The 16,835-nt window shown below is 39.8% G+C and overlaps 1 protein-coding gene across 3 annotated transcripts in view; it reads left to right on the forward strand.

The window, feature by feature from the left end:
- The window catches only part of man1a2 (mannosidase, alpha, class 1A, member 2), a 136,503-nt gene that overhangs the window by 60,167 nt on the left and 59,501 nt on the right, over positions 1-16,835 (forward strand). For all 3 annotated transcript variants that reach the window (XM_030427978.1, XM_030427976.1, XM_030427977.1), the window contains exon 5: positions 12,031-12,149. In XM_030427978.1, coding sequence (XP_030283838.1) covers positions 12,031-12,149 — 119 coding nt within the window. The remainder of the gene's footprint in view (positions 1-12,030; positions 12,150-16,835) is intronic.

Consider the following 16,835-nt stretch of genomic DNA (forward strand, 5'->3'; position numbering starts at 1 on the left):
TAGGAACATGTCTCTTATTCAGTCCCCATCTCCTCCTGTTTTGCAGTATTTTGTATACTTTCAATTTGGATATACCAGCCCACCCCATTATTTCTAGCTTTGTAGACCTTTGTTTGACACATTTGCAGTGCGAAAAGAGACTGAGGAGAGAATTGAATTCTGCTCCCTATAAGACGTCAAATTTCCTTCAGAAGTCTTCGACTTGGCCCTCCCTTACTCCCCTCTTTCCTTTCAGATTAAACTTTCAGCAGGGCTGCTGGTGCCAAATTGGACAGCAGGAAACAGGAGGATTTGCCTGCTGCTGAGTCCAGCAGGAATGTGCATAAGCCCTTCAAACAGAAAAGGAAAGGGGGGAAGTTTCATGAAACGCATTACCTTGTAAGCTCGTACCTGCAGGCTTTAGTTTTTTTATTATATGTGACGAGATGACAATTAAACTGTACATTTTCAAAGTTGTGCCACTGAGTAATTGAATGAATTACACACAATGCAGCTTTACATTGCTTTGGGTGCTGTATGGGTTTCTACTAGTATTGATATAACTATCCAGGTTACAGACTCAAGGGAGCTGATGACAATGGAAAGCTGTGACAGAGAAGTTCCCTTTTTCACCAGGTTAGTTGTCCTACCTGTTGCATGTTTGTGTCACCACTGTGGGAATTCAAGAACTTTTTTTCTAATGGCATGTTATGGTTGCTATATATGTTACATACATGAATATACAGTATATTGCTATCACAGTACATTGTGAGACCGAGTTATTACTCTTTATCCTAACATAAAGTAAGGTCTGTCCTTCTGTCTTGAGAACTGTTATTCCCATCTACTTCACACTGGGCGGTTGTAGTGTTGAGGACCACAGAAAGTGCACTGTCAAGTACGAAAGTGTTTGGATGAGAAATGTTAAGATATCCAAAGAAAAACATTTAGCCTCTCTGATATTGTAGCCACAAAGACACAGCTGCAACATACAGCAGCCAATCAGGTATCCTATTGTTTCTCAACAACCATTCATCCGAGGGACTTGGCGGTTGGTTTGTTGAGGACCCAAGAATATGGAGCCAGAACGGTGACTTTAAAATTATCCGTGTGCCGGCCGTCTCTGGGCAACACAGAGTCCAACTACCTCGCGGACTTTTCTTCAAGCTCTCTCCTGATGTGTCCAAGTCTCTGTGTATCTGGTTCTGTCCCGGAGCTCCCGAGCTCCGATCTCTATATGCATATGGAGTGTGGTAGTAGTACCAGGGCGCCGAGCACGGAGCAATAGCCACAGTTAACACAAACTGTTGTGCTAACTGTGGCTATTGCTCCGTGCTCGGCGCCCCGTACAGCCTGTCGCTCTGAGCCGGGGCTGCAGCGCCGACAGCAGCGCTCTGTCTGCTCCCCGAGCTCTGTAACACCGCACCGCTACCGGAGACCAGAGCTCTCCTATAAACTCAGTTCATGTGAATAATATCACTATTCCTACAATGACTCCTTTGAGTCGAAGCGAATAAACTCAACAAGTCAGTATGCGGGTAAAGTCAGCTGTGATTGTGCTACTGTGGTTCATAGTAAAGTACAACAGACGGCTGTAATCAAGTAACAGACACATATTTTCATAACTGACTGACTTTTCTTCAAGCACTCTCTTTTATTGTCCGGTCTCTGTATGCGTGTGCAGCGGTGCGGTGGCACAGAGCTCGGGGAGCAGACGGAACGCTGCTGTTGGCGAGGCAGCCCCGGCTCGGAGCGACACAGCTGGGGCTAATGCTTGTTAGCTCCGTGCGACTACCACACTCCATACGCATATACCTATATACCTATATGCGTATGGAGTGTAGGGAGCTCCAGTCTCCGGTAGCGGTGCGGTGGCACAGAGCTCGGGGAGCAGACCAAAGCGCTGCAGTCGGCGCTGCATGCAGCCCCGGCTCGGAGCAACAGGCTGTTCTACTGTTTTGCTAACTGTGGCTAATGCTCCGTGCTCGGCGCCCCGGTACTACTACTACACTCCATACGCATATAGAGACCGGAGCTCGGGAGCTCCGGGACAGAACCAGATACACAGAGACTTGGGCTCATCAGGAGAGAGCTTGAAGAAAAGTCAGCGAGGTAGTTGGACTCTGTGTTGCCCAGAGACGGCCGGCTACAACGGTATTATGGCTGGACCGTCCAGCCCCGCCTTCCCGCAGGCTGCTGCCATTACCTTCTCAAATGATATGCAAACCACGCTCTACTTGCCCCTCCCCTCAGGCCCCTCCCTCTCGACGCCAAAACAGTGACAGAAAGTTGAAACTGAAAATCAGTGACACTGAAAAAAAAGTGACATTGTAAAAAAATCTGTCACTGAAAAAAAAGTGACATGCAGAAAAAATCTGAAAATTGTCATTGAAAAATACAAAAAAATCCCAATAAAATAAAATGATAAGATTTTCGGATTTGAATTATTTGAATTACTTTCTTTTTTCAGTGCCAATACTTGTTTTAATGCCAATACAACTGTTTTCAATACAAATGTTTCAATGACAATGTTTCTCTTTTCAGTACTGGTTTTGTTTTCAATGCCAATTTTTTTTTTTGGATGCCAAATTTTAAAGTCACCATTCTGGCTCCATACAAGAAAGTACAGTGTTAAAGGTGATGTTTGTTGGTCATGCTAGATTTGAATGAACTTTGAATAAACAAACCAACAAGTAACTTGGGTTGCCTTGCCGTTTCTGAACGAACACCCTTTTGAACGGGCCTCAGATAAGTAATATTAACCACAGCAGTTATTTTTATGTTGTCTTCAATCAGTGTGGCAATATCTGGATGGTGTGGTTTACAAGAGCCGTGAAATTAAATTTCACATTTAAATAATTTCCCAGTCTGGGATCATTAAAGTAATTCTATTCTAAATGAGCTGACATTATTGAGATCAATATCATACTATATGTTTTACAATATTGATCAATATCATTGAAGTCAATTAGTTTTTAATAATCTGTAAATAAAATTAGTTGTAACTATATTTGCCATTAATGTGTTTAACATTGTGGTTCAAGATCCACTCTAGATAAATTGAGTAATGGTGGAGGTTCTGACGTAAACTTAGAGAGAGAAGAATATGATCCCAAACACAGACAGCTGAGAACTTGAGAGTGAGGGAAAGGTAACAAACCATTGTGAAGAGAGAAAGAAGGAGCTTATTGGTAGATTAAACATTAGAAGGGATGAAGTTAATCACATTTGTAGATTATAACAGGGACCCATTTTACACCTGACAGCATCTTTTTGACATCTACATATTTATTTGGCTCTGCTGTTTGATGTAATCAGAATTTGCCAGTCAGACCACCTTGTGTATATATTGTCGCAGTTTAAAGGATTTGCTGACCTTTCTCTGGCTATGCTGGTGAGTGCAGCACCTCAAAGCCACATGTCCTCTGTCACAGTTCTTTCCTTTTTTGTTAAGATGGTGTCAATTATGAATAAATATTCTTTGTAGAATTCTACTTCCCCTGTATCCTTGAAAGAGAGTGTTGCTATTAAGTCTTTCCTGGATGTTGCCACATAGACCAGTGTTTAAAAGAAATTCCGATATTGATATTTATTGGCAGTTAAACACACTTTTTTTGCAGTGATCCTTCAAATGTGGTTAACAAACACTTAGCAATGTGACAAAGACATTTGATAGATGCAGGATATTTTACAGATTTGCAATATTTACTGTCTGAATTGTAATCAGTTCACTGAAACAGTAGACTTTACTGTAAATGTAAACATTTAAAATCATCTCAGGTATGTTTTTCTGTAAAAGCAAAAAAGATTTCTTTCTGGCAGATATCGGACAACATAAGCCCATACCCATACCATACAACCAATAAATTGGTCAGGCTTTAATTTTCACCAAGATGAACTATTCAAAAGCTGAAATATGCGCTCATTGACTCTTAATGTTACTACCTAAAATTTTGAGCATGGAGGCCGAATCACAGAAGTTTACAGAGCCATCAGGTTTACTACAGTTATGTATTCAACGTAGACTCTGCAGTGAATGACATAATTATATCGCTGTAGAAGAATTATAGGGATTTACCCACATTCCATGCTGTCTGTGGATTCATGCTGAATGATTCAGTCTAATCTCTGCTTGAAGCGCTGGCACTTAGTTGGACATATTGTACCGTATATAATGTTGGTCTACCAAATGTGCAGTGAAATTCAGAACTCAAATCGTTAGTCATAATGCTTCTATTTTGCATTTGTTTCGAACTTAATACTATGTTTTTCATTACAGATGATAATAACATGTTAATAATTTGAGTGAAAAGTTGAATCTCCAAAGAACATCCATGAATTTCAGAATATCTCAGTATTTTGTTTGTCCCCCTTTTGCTTTAATGACAACGTGAACTTAAGCTGCATGGATTAAGTTAGTGTAAAACCTGCTGACTCATGTTATGACAGTATGATTTGACACTATTTCAAAGAGCTACTTGTGATGTCACAGATTGTTGGCTTTCTCTGTCTTCAAGTGCCCCATACATGTTCAGTGTAGTTGAGGTCAGGTGACTGTGGAGGCAAGTCCATGACAGTCTGGGCTCCTTGGTCTTCTTTGCTCTGTAAGTAGTTGTGTCAAAGCTTTGAATCTTTCACCACCATGTTTCACTGTGGGTCTGAAACACTGGTATCATTCTCTCTCCTGTCAGTCTCCTTACATACACCCTTCTTTTACTGACACTAATCTATCACCTGGATTCATCAGTAAATAGGACTTTTTTCATCATCCACTCTGAAATTCTCCTATTTCTTAGCCCATCTCAAGTGTTTGTCCTTGTTTCAACCCCCAAAAGTGATTTGGATACCGCTACTGGTCCTTCAGATGAGACAGCCTTCTTTGACCATACTTTTGCTGATCGAAGTCTCTCATTCATTGCAAATTCTGTATCTGTGATGAGGTTTATGGACCTCACTGTATATTCTTTGAACTTAGTTTTACCAGAAGCAACACAGGTCACAGTTTGCTGAGAAGTTATTTATCTCCATTTCTTAGAAAGAACAGAGTGAACAACGTGCCATAAAATGACTCCACAGTAAAACCAGTCCAGACTGAGGCCGTTTGGCACCCAGCCTGGAGACAGGCATTCAGGCGGGGGTTTAGGCAGGCAGTTCATGTTGAGCGAAAGGCCCAGTCTGACCAGTAACCCTCTGAGGCAGAAAACAGAACATAGCAGATGTTTCAGTCTTGTGCCAAATAAGTTGGTAACCAGTTGTCCACAGCCAGCTAGACTGGTCTAAATTGGCCTGGAGTTGGATTCGTTTTATTGCCGCTGGGCTCATTAGATAACCGGCTGACATGCCACGGTGGACCTGAAGCAAATGTGAAGGTGGAGATAGGGTTCAAGCTTGCAATACAGCTTGTATCAAATTGTGTAGCAGACTGTGAGTGTAAATGGAAGCTAAAAGGTTGGTGCTAAATGCAAGAAAATTACTTTATTTATTTATTAAAATTACAAATTTAATTAAAATGTATTTATTTATTAGAATTACTTTATTTATTTAGGGTGATGTAAGCATAATCAATCTTTGCGATTTTGAGAGTGAAGTCGTTTATATTGGAGCCCAGCTGATATATTCAGTGGTTGGTATTGTCAGCTGACTTTGTTTTCTTAAACAGTGGTATATTATCATTAAAAAAGACCACTTCACTGTAATTCCAGTTGTATTTTCTCACTTATCTCTGCTCAGCCTTGGGATGCAGTTGTGTTGGATGTTACACTGAGGGAATGTACACAGAGGGAAAAAAAGCAGATGTGAAGAGACCGTGAGTGAGGTTGTAAGGTTGGTAAGGATGTTAATGATTTATCATTAATATATTAATCAGCTTTAAAATTTTAACTGACTTAAAATTTAATTATCGACAATCATAGGCAGGAACAAATACAATAAAACGCGTTTATTAAACTAAATAACTTTACGTTAACTTTATCAGTTCTTTATCCCCTAATATAGCCAACTCTGATTTTGACATCGAACGTTGATGATGTGAGTGGTTAAAACTGTTTGCGAAAGAAAACATTTCCAACATATTTCATATAATCGTAATGATTAATCGATTGTTGAGGCAGCCAATTATCGATAAAGAAATTACTTAAAATGTGCATCTCTTGTTGAGGACATCAGAAGGAGCTCAACAGTTAAGACTACGGCCTAAATAGGTTAGAGGAGGTAGGCGAAAGCAAAAATCTGAAAGGGCACTAGCAAGATGTAAAGTGAAAACAAGAGGGAGTCCTAGCAATGCATCAACTTTGGAGCTCAAGTTAAACCTTTACCTCTAGTCTGGCATTTGAATCTGCTGTACTGAGTCCGAAGCCATCTGCGCCTCCACCTCCCTCACACACCAGACACACACACCTATCAACTTTATTACCTTAGCTCTCCATCATCTCCCATTCTCCCAGAGCTGACAGTTTACAAGACAGAGGGAATGCAGACTGAATAATGACATCACGTTTTCCTGCCTCGTGTGAATTCATACCGGAGAGCTCTGAAACCTGCCGACTAATGAAACTGCTACAGGGTCTCAGACCGGGGGCGCGGATTTTGGAGACAGAAAGATGGTGGATGAGGCGAGGCAGAGAGGGTAGAGTGAGATTGTAATAGATGGAGAGTAGTAAATTGGAGAGTGTGAGAGAGTTCATCAGGAAGTGTGTGGTGTAATTTAAGTCAGCATAAAAGGGGCATACATGTGTCTATGTTCAGAGAGTGAGCGAGTTAGATTAAGTGTGTTTAAGCTTTCAGAGTAGAGTGACTGTGTATGCAGGAGGCTATGGCGATAATTCCCCAAATAAATAAACATCATCCTGGCCAATTTGTCTCAGATAAGCAGTGCCTGGCAACCCTAGATCCACCTTTTGGAAGTGCCAATTCCGTTTCATTTGATGCAGTTGGCGAGGTATGAAAGGCTGCACAGCACTCAGATATACAGAGGATGGTGCAGACTGACAGCAACAGACAGTGCTGTGTCGACAAGAAAGATAGTGAAACAATACCAGTCCGGAAATGAGGACTGACCACAGGTAAAAGCAGCATCGAGACAGATTAACAAGGCAAAGGGGAGTTTTAGCGGGAGAATTCTCAAGGAGAGTGGATTCGCGACAGCAATGCACCCGACTGAAGGGTGAAAGGAGATTTTGTGCATCAGGTTTTGAATGTAGTGATCAGGAATAGATTAGAAAAACCACACCAAGATGGTGATGAATGAGAACAAACAGATGGTAGGGTAGAAGAAGGAGGGGCAGATGAAAAGACGGAGCATGTGATGGAGCAGAAAGGAAATGGAGAGGGGAGACTGCTCACAAGGTTATATCCAAACATTAAAGTGAGTAGAACTTTTCAAGGTTGTCAAAACAAACCACACATACAGAATCAGAATCAGAATCAGAAATACTTTAATAATCCCAGGGGGAAATTATTTCTGTTACACACTCCAGATATACAAACAACATATATTATACAAGCAATATATATAAATATATATATAAAGATATATATATTTAACAATATATAAAAGATCAATGTTTAAATAATGTGCAAAAAGTGCAAACAAACAAAAAAAGAAGAATGATTGTCCGTATTTTTGCTTGAGTCAGGTTACAAGTAAGCAAGCAAGTCATAGAAACATAAATAAACTGCTAATTTACATTCTAGTTAGGTTTGAAGTTTATGATGATGTAAGAAATTTGGAGGGGAGATAAATTTGATTAATGAGAATGAGTGACAGTGAATAAGTTGTTATAGATAGATAAGACAAATGGTAAAAGGAGCTAAACCACAATCATAAATTATTGAAGAACATTGCTTAACTTTCACAATATTAAATTAAATATAATCTCAAACCACTTGTAAATTGGGTTTAAGTACGATTTGAATTGGGACATTTGAAGACTTCCCCTTAGTCTCTTTAGAGTTGGTTTTTTTCAGGTTTTTGATATTTCTTTGATAAATTTAATCAATATTTTAATCCAAAGATTAATCAATAATGAAATTGCCGTTTACAGCCCCGTCATTTATGTTCACATTAATGACCTAATAATTGATCACTGTTGAGGTTCAATTGTTGAATTCCATCACTGCACACCAATAATAGTAATACAAATAATCTTTGTATGACTGTTAGACATAATATTGGACATAAAGAAATCTTTTCTTACCATTCAGTAAACAGAACAGGTCTCTATTTCACACATTACAGATTGTAATCAATCATCTAACACTGTAATTGGAAGTAGCAAATACAAGACAATTTAACACAGCTACAAAGCTTTATTTGGGATTTAACTGAATAACTTTTAATGCAAAGAGCAGTTACATCTGAGGTTGCCTGCTGGCAAAATTGTAATAATGAAGTGATGAGAAGGGTGTCTTAAAACAATTAGGACTGCACCTTTTGGGGAAAAAAACGTGGCTAAATCACGTAATGTTATTCTCTTCACATCAGTGACGATGGTGTGTCACTGATGTGAACACAGGGAGCGCTGCATCCACAAGCTGTTACACAAAACCTTGACTTCAAAGCAATATTCTCTAGCTTAAGAACTTTGACAGGCCTCTATCTTTGCCTCAATGGTGTCACTGCTATGAGTGCCTAAAGCGTACCTGTAGGTGATGAAAGTGACAGAAGGGAGGGGGATGGGGGTTGAGCCGTGCAGCAGAGGGGCTCTGCTCTACCAACAGTCAGGCCAATCTGTGAAGATCCGGCAGGCGGCCAGGGCATCTTGCTATCGGCCCTGCTGGCCTGACTGCAGTGTATTTTTAGAGTGATTTAGGGGTCCCTGTCTATAATGATAATAACACCGCAGCTCCTGCATGAAGCCAGACACTCTCCTTTTGAATTGAGTCATAGATAAGGAGGGACAGCAGCAGGCTCAGGAATTCTAGCAGAACACGCTGTGGCTGACATAAAATGAGGAAGAGTGTAAAGGGCAGTGCCACTGACTTTAGCCACAGAAATATATTGTCCATTGAACGGAACTGAACACAGTCAGCTCTAGCAGACGGAGATCAAGATGATCTGATGAGATCATGGAACATTTTGTTACACTGTTATACTTAATCTTGAGACTGGTGTCACTCCTTAATACTTCAAAGATTATTGTTGGATTTGTTTTAAGTAAAGATAGATATGTTGACATTACATGATTTTTATTAAAAAGGGGGAAACATGTCTACTCAACAGCTGTATGTCTACATCAGGGGCTGGGCAATATATGGATATTTGATTTTATCTTGATATGGGACCGATATATCATCTTAGATTTTGGGTATCGTTAATTCATGTTAAGGCATATGTGATGTCTTTTCCTGGTTTTAAAGGCTGAGGTCATTGTGTGAACTTAGCAGACTGTCTACTCTTTACCCATTGTGTCATTATATCAATCGTACTGATGAGATGGTTTATCAGAAATGTCATTGTGTTAGTATTATGTAAAAGCATCAACAGTCATCCCTACAATATTGTCACAATATTGATATTGAGGTATTTGGTCAAAAATGTTGCAATGTTTGTTTTTGTTGCAAAGTCTTAGCGTTATGACGAGTTATAAAGGGTGTTTCAAAATGTTCAAACAATTTTAAAGCAGTACTGCTGAGCATTAGTCAACATTATGAATGTTGTGCTAATGCCGTAGTAGAATTAGTAGAAACAAATGGTTCTATTAATAGAATAGAACCATTTGCCAGACAAAGTGCTTGCACCATCATGAAAGTGAACATGTTGTTAGTAATTAACTATTGCAGCTTGGTGTAGTACAATTGATCATTCTCTGAGATGCCGGTCAGAAGTTATTGTCACTACATCTGCAGTAATGAGTAACTCTCTTTATCATTGTGCCCATTAGCATAACTTCACATCTTCAATCATTAGTAAATGATGGCATGACTGTCTGCCACAGCAGTGAAATATATCCATCACTAGCAAGAGAAAGAGTGATCATTTGTCCAAAGTAATACATTTGATAAATCTGTTAAAGCAGTGAGATGCAATGATTCATATTCACTGTATTCACTTAACCAGCTGCTGGGCAGCACCAGAGATGTTATTTGAGAGGAGACAAACCACTTAAAGCATTTAAATAGAAAAGTATGTAACACTGGAGTTAACAGTTGCATGACACATATCAGGCCAATTATCCCTAAAAGCCAAATTGTCTGCTTTATCATAACCAAACCAGCTAAGACACATCCGCCAATCTTGTTGTTGCAATACCAAAAGTGGCATGGTTGAGATGTCAGTTTCAATTAATTTGGTAGAGAAAGGTGAAATTATTGAAAGATTAGGCGTTAAACTTGCCTTTGCTCAAGTGCTCTGACAGGATGAGCTGACAGTGTCACAGCACAGTAGAAGGAGTTGGTGTTATATTATATTATATATAATATATATAATATATATAATATATATATATATATATATATATATATATATATATATATATATATAATATATATATATATATATATATATATATATATATATATATACATATATATATAGAGAGACAAAGACTTATTAGCTTCACTTTGATGCTGTGAATTATTTCGGCTACAAGAAGGATGATATTGACCAAACACGTGTTCTGTGTCAACAGTGCCTTGCATCTGTTGCCACAATGAGAGGTAACACACCTAATTAGTTTGACCATTTACACTGGTACCACACAGCTCAGTACGATAAAAACGGGTAACATCAATGCAGGTTAATTGTCCACAAGGTAGCAGCAGTGCAGCATCACATAAAGTGCTGTTCAGGTCATCTGATGAAAATTCCTGTATTTTTTATATCGCAATATATATCGCAGGGTCAAAAAAAAATCGCAATGTCAGTTTTTTTCCAAAATCGTGCAGCCCTAGTTCAAACCCTTCTGTCTTTTTAGATGTGAAGGATTAACTCAGCAGGTAGAAATGTATTGATGATATGATAGTAGTCAATAGTTCTTTGACTGTCTTAGTATTTTTTTCTTGCATTTTAATCAATATCTGCATCCTTTAAGGAAAGAGAGAGGCTTTTGTATTGCCCGGTGAATGACTACAATACAGTTGACAGTACTGTTGTAAGTCTTCCCTATATTTCTATAGCGTCTTTGTCTCTCTGCTAACTCGTTTCTCACATTTCTTTTGTTTTTGTCCTCCCTCTTGTTCGCCCTCTGTCTACAACTTCCTTTTGTTCTCTGCAACTTTCATATTTCTCTTATTCTTATTTTTACTTTCATGTATCAATATTTCTTTCTGGTTCTTGCCACAAACTTCAGTGGTCTCTCCGTGCACCAGCTCTGCGCTGGCCCTCAGGGACGCTGAGAGCATCGGATGAAAGGTTGGGAGGAGGAGAGGAGTGATTTTCTGGTCAGCTCTAATCTAATGAAGCATCTGAACACACCAGTGTGTCTTTCTCCTCCTTTGTGCCGCCAGGTTGCAACAGAAGAAAGAATATACAAAACTATTTAAGAGAGTGGAAGAATCAAGTATTGAAAGAGAATGAGTGTGTAAGAAAAACAAAAGATGGCTGGTACAGAAGGGACTGAACAAACTAATTACAGTGTGTGTTCATGTGGTCACCACATGCCTTACGATGGTTGGGCGATAACATTGCACTGATTTCGCTGCACAGAGGCTTATATGTAGCTTCATCGCCGGTCAAATACTGTGCCTCATTTAAGTCATCTTTGCATTGATTGAACAAATCAACTGATTCAGTTAGTGACTGTCTTCTCACAGCATCAAAGTGAAGCTATTTCTATATGGAGTGCTCCTTTTCTTTCTGTGTTTGCATGAGTGTGTCTCTGATGGTTTTAAGTTTTAATGGCATATATTAAAATTCATCTGAGCATTTCCTAATGTTTCAATGCAGTAAATGTCTTATTTTCTCCTTCACAAATTAGGCCCATTGTGGTTTTGATTAGTTTTCCACTCATAAATCCCAGAGGTGCAGGCTTTTTTATTAAGTAAATTGCTTAGTGCGTGACTGGACAAATGAATCTCATTTTTTGTATTTGTTTTACCATGTGTCTTTCACAGGCAACTCCCAACTAGGGGCGACCATTGTGGATGCGTTAGACACCCTCTACATCATGGGTCTGCACGAGGAGTTCAAGGACGGCCAGGAGTGGATTGAACAGAATTTGGACTTTGGTGTGGTGTGTACAGTACCTACCTTCATTTTACACTCATGAGTATCGTATAAAACAATGTCTGAAAAATGACAACATGCTCAGGGATTCTTTAGATCTGATAATCTATATACTGTATCCCAGTCTAACTGGAGTGCTAGTGTTGCTGATGGGCAGAATAAACCTCGCTGTGGTACACACTTCAGGTGCTTATCAATGTCAATTGCAAATTGCATAATTTTGACCATCACTTTGATAGCCTGCCCTCTCCAGCGAGAGCCATAACTGGTAAATCAGCACTGAGCAGTCAATGAGAGAGAAATAATAATGTAACAGAAACCAAGAGTTTGTGCAATTTAAATTCAGTTTCTGCAGTTTTCTTGACATGGTTTTAAACTTGCCATCAGCACCATTGAACCATAGATGCAATGCAGGTGTTGCTCAAGTTGGGTTCAAATCCAAATCTTTCAGTCCATGTCTATTTTACATTTCCTCTTCCTTCTTCTACCACTCTTCTGCTAACATCCTCCCCTTTCAATCTCTTTCGTCCATCAGACCAGCAGCTCTCCTCATTTATTTCTTTCGTTTCAGTGGGCCGCTCCCATTACCAGCTTCCCTCTCCTCTCCTCGCCTGTCAGTCACCTCCATCCACCCTTTTTCCCTTCTGTAATTTTTGTTGTTCCTTGCATACTGCCTTACCTTTTTTATTATCAGACCAATCCCAACTGTCTTACCTCAGATCAGATCTGCTTAAGATCTTTGCCTACATAGTGAAGTTTTTAAATGTCAACCTTTACATCCAACATTCCAATCTCACAACAGCAGGTGAGCTGCGTGTGGAGGAAGCTTGTTGTTAATGATTCAGCATATTGAAAAATACAAACTGACACGGTACTGAATGACATCGCAACAAACAGATGCACATACAAGCTTTTACGAACAACTGCATAGGAAGGCCTCCATTAAATATGTCAATCAGTGCGTTTGCAGGAGGGATGCAGTACTGGAAAACATCTCCCTCTCTTTCTCTCTCTCCCTATGTAACAACCTGTTACATAGGGACCTGTTTTTCATTGCATTTAACAATCACCATTTTTATCTGTCCCTCTATACATCATCTGATATGTCTATCAATTCTTTTTGTTCAGCTGACCTTTTCTCCATCTTCCTAGTTCCTCAGTTTTTCCTCATCCTTTCCTTTTGTCTCCATAATTCTCATTCTCCTGCAATTCATTTATGGGTTTATCTTTAATTGCTCTTTGTCCACCCCTCCATCATTCCCCGGCCTGTTTTATCCCTTTGTCTACTTAACCAAATTATATCCCTTTTCACCAATTCTCTTGTCATTTTTTTAATCCTTCTACCCACATTTATTCACAGTCTCTTGTCATATATCAGTCCACCTGTCATTGCTCTCCCTTTTTCCTTTGTACTGCTTGACCACTTATCAAAATATTCCCCCTTTTCTTTGCTTTCTCATTATAGCCAAGCTGTCATCCCTTCTTTGCCTCCCCTTTCTCGAATCTGTCTCCCCCAAATTTCCCTCAAAATCATTATTCTGAACAAGCCTCCCCCCTTGCTCTCCGTCTTCCCTTTTTTTTCTATTCTTACTTTCTGCCTGTTCCAATGTCTAACACATGAGCTTGTTAGTCCCCCTACTGAGGCAATCACAGGGCAGCTAGCAGGTAGACAGGGGGGATCTAACAGTCTAACTCTTGGAGGGCTAATTAACCTCAGAATCACTGTGGTCAGGCAGTGGAAAGAGAGATACAGGGAGGACTTGGGGATGGAGAAAGAGAAAAAATGTATGTTTAATGGAGGATGAGGGAGAGATGGAGGGTGAGTAGAGAACAGAGGAGGTAGCAAGAGAAATGTGGAGGATGAAGCATCTGGCATAGAAAGAGAAAGAGGGAGAGTTGGAAAAAGAAAGACTAGTGAGGATCAATCTCAGTTTGAGGAGGACGGGGTTTGGATTGAGCAGGAAGAAACGCTCCAAACAGCGCTGGTGTCTGAATTAAACTATACACAAATCAGCCAAAACGTCAACGCCACTGATAGGTGTGGCGAATGACATTATAATCTTGTTACAATCAAGTGTTCTGCTGGAATTGCAGGCCCTGATGGCAATGACATTCCCCAGTGACAGTAGCTCCTGCAGGAGGACAGTGTGCCCTGCCACATTGCAAAAGCTGCTCAAGAATGGCCTGAGAAATGTGACAAGAACTACAAGTCCGTAACCTGGTCAGCAAATTCCCAGTCCTACTGATCCGTGGGCCGTGCTGGAACAAAGCCTATGCATGCCCCACCTCGCAACTCACTGGACTCAAAAGATCTGTCGCCAAAGCCTTGTTGCCAGACACCACAGGTCACCCCCAGAGGTCCTGTGTCCATGCCTCGGTGGGTCGGACCCAAGTCTGATCCGTGGTAGGGCCTCCATGGATAGAGCTTGGGGTGTACTTGGTCCACAATGGTGTTTGGGGAGGAGGGTGGTGTGTGTCAGGTGGCATCTAAATGAATGCCAGGAATCAGGACACTCAATTGAGATTCGATTCGAACGAGAGGATCAATGTCATTTACTTCACATGTCATTGGTCTGTGTATGTGTTGCTATTATACAGCTACTGGGTTACTTGTTATAGTAAAGAACACTTTATGTCAAATTATTAAATCCTTTATACCAGTGTATGGAGGTGAAGAGTCTATATAACCATAAATGTCTGTCGTTTTCACATGATTTTTCACAGCAGTAGTAAATTAATGAGTAGCAGCCACACGCCAGCTAGCTAACAGGTAACTGTTACTGCAGCTATTTCTTATTTATTTCTGTTGTATGGCAGCTGGCAACCAATGTGAAGGGGCATTACCACCACCTGCTACAACAAGGCAAGAGCAGAAAAAAAAAACAATTTAAAAGGTGCTTGATTATTTAGATGATATGATCATATGTCTATAATCACCACAACATCAATAATCAAATTTTTGAATATCGCAGTTATTGTAAATATTGGTCATCATTGACACCAATATTTCTAAAGATAATGATTAACAGGCTAGATGTGCAGTCATAATGAGCATATTTGATGTACGTTAGGAAGTGTAAGGTCCTGTGTCAAGTAAGTGTTTTTCAAGTGTTCCCACGCAGGAACGAGTGTCTGCGGCAGCAGTCAGCCACCTTGAGAAAAGGCACATCCTTTTTCCAAGCTTTTTTTGTGTAGCCTCCTTTCTTCAGTGTTCCAATGCAGCCTTTTGCCTCTCTGGAGCACAGTGCTTTCCTGCCCGAAAAAAAACAACTGAATCTAAAAAATATGTATGTCATCAGGTCATTCAACGTAAATAAAATTCCCCAATGACCTACTTGGCCAGTAGATCAGAGTTTTACTGACCCCTTGTACATTTTAACTAGTCCGGTGGCAAAAAAAAAAATTAAATAACATTTTTTTCTACTCTTTGGGTGATTTAGTATACATAACATATTAATGTTGTCATATTACACAAATGTACAAAATATCAAATTAGGCACATATTGGATCAGTAAATGCATGTGGTGTATGAATAGCATATTTGCAAGTTAAATGTTAAGTCTGTGAATGACACCCATTTGATTATTATTCAAAGTTTTCACTACACAACACTCATTAGCCTAGAGTAACATTTTATCTGCACTTCACCTGGGTCACTGTCACTGTCGCTGTGTGTGTGTCTGTCCAGTTCACGGATGATGAAACTCTGACACAGAGAGCAGATGGGAGGACAGAAGCAGCACAGCGCGACTAGAAATGTGTCTCAACAATTTTTTTTTTCTGTTCATTGACCTATAGGCACTGTAGGAAAATGCTTATGCCATGCTGCCAAATTATAGGCTAATGGTAAGGAAAACATGATCTTCTCATATGCACTCGCTGGCCCAGATTGGCCATTTGCTAGCCAATCAGCTTGCCCTGTGTACGTTTTTGGTGACCCTGGGCCATCGGGCCATGGGTTTTTCGAACCCTGATGTCAGTGTCTGAGAATAGGAAGTGTGATTCTTGATGCAAATGTTGTTTCCTGGGTGTGTTAAGAGGTTATCTGTGGAGCTTTATATAGTTTTGAAATAATATCCATTATGTCTTTTATATCAGATTACCTTAGTGTCTCATCAGGTTAGGATTTTCCATATGGTTCTTCTCTGTGGAGGTCAGTAGAGTGGAAAATATGTTAAGGACATGATTCAGAAAAATCTGACGATAAGATGTTTGTGGGATGGAACAAAGGAAAGTAGATTAGATGTGGTCATTTTCTTATTGTCAAACCCTGCAAAATAGTTATGTAATGCGTAAAGTAATATCGACTAAACACATTCACCTGACAATTTAATTGGATTTCTTAGATGGAATTCATTAAATAGTGTGAAAATGTAACTTAAAGAACTGTTTGATTTCTCACACAGTGACGTCTAAAACACCTGCAGGAGCAGCCACAGTGATAAAACAAAGCAAACAATATGAGGATCGTGCCTTGTGAAGAAGGTGTGGAATTATGAAATATATAACAAATGTTCCAACAGTGACAGGAATATGAGACAATGAGAAAAAAATGCAGATGTGTTTGAATTGAGTAATAAGAATCAGAGGCAGGCGATAATCGGAGAAGCCCTTTAGTTACACAGGAGGGGAGTGGAGAGACGAGATTAGAGGGTGGAGAGGGAGGAGAAGAGACGAGAGGATGAGGCTTGAA

This window comes from Sparus aurata, chromosome 9, assembly GCF_900880675.1.
Source record: "Sparus aurata chromosome 9, fSpaAur1.1, whole genome shotgun sequence".
NCBI lineage: Eukaryota > Metazoa > Chordata > Actinopteri > Spariformes > Sparidae > Sparus > Sparus aurata.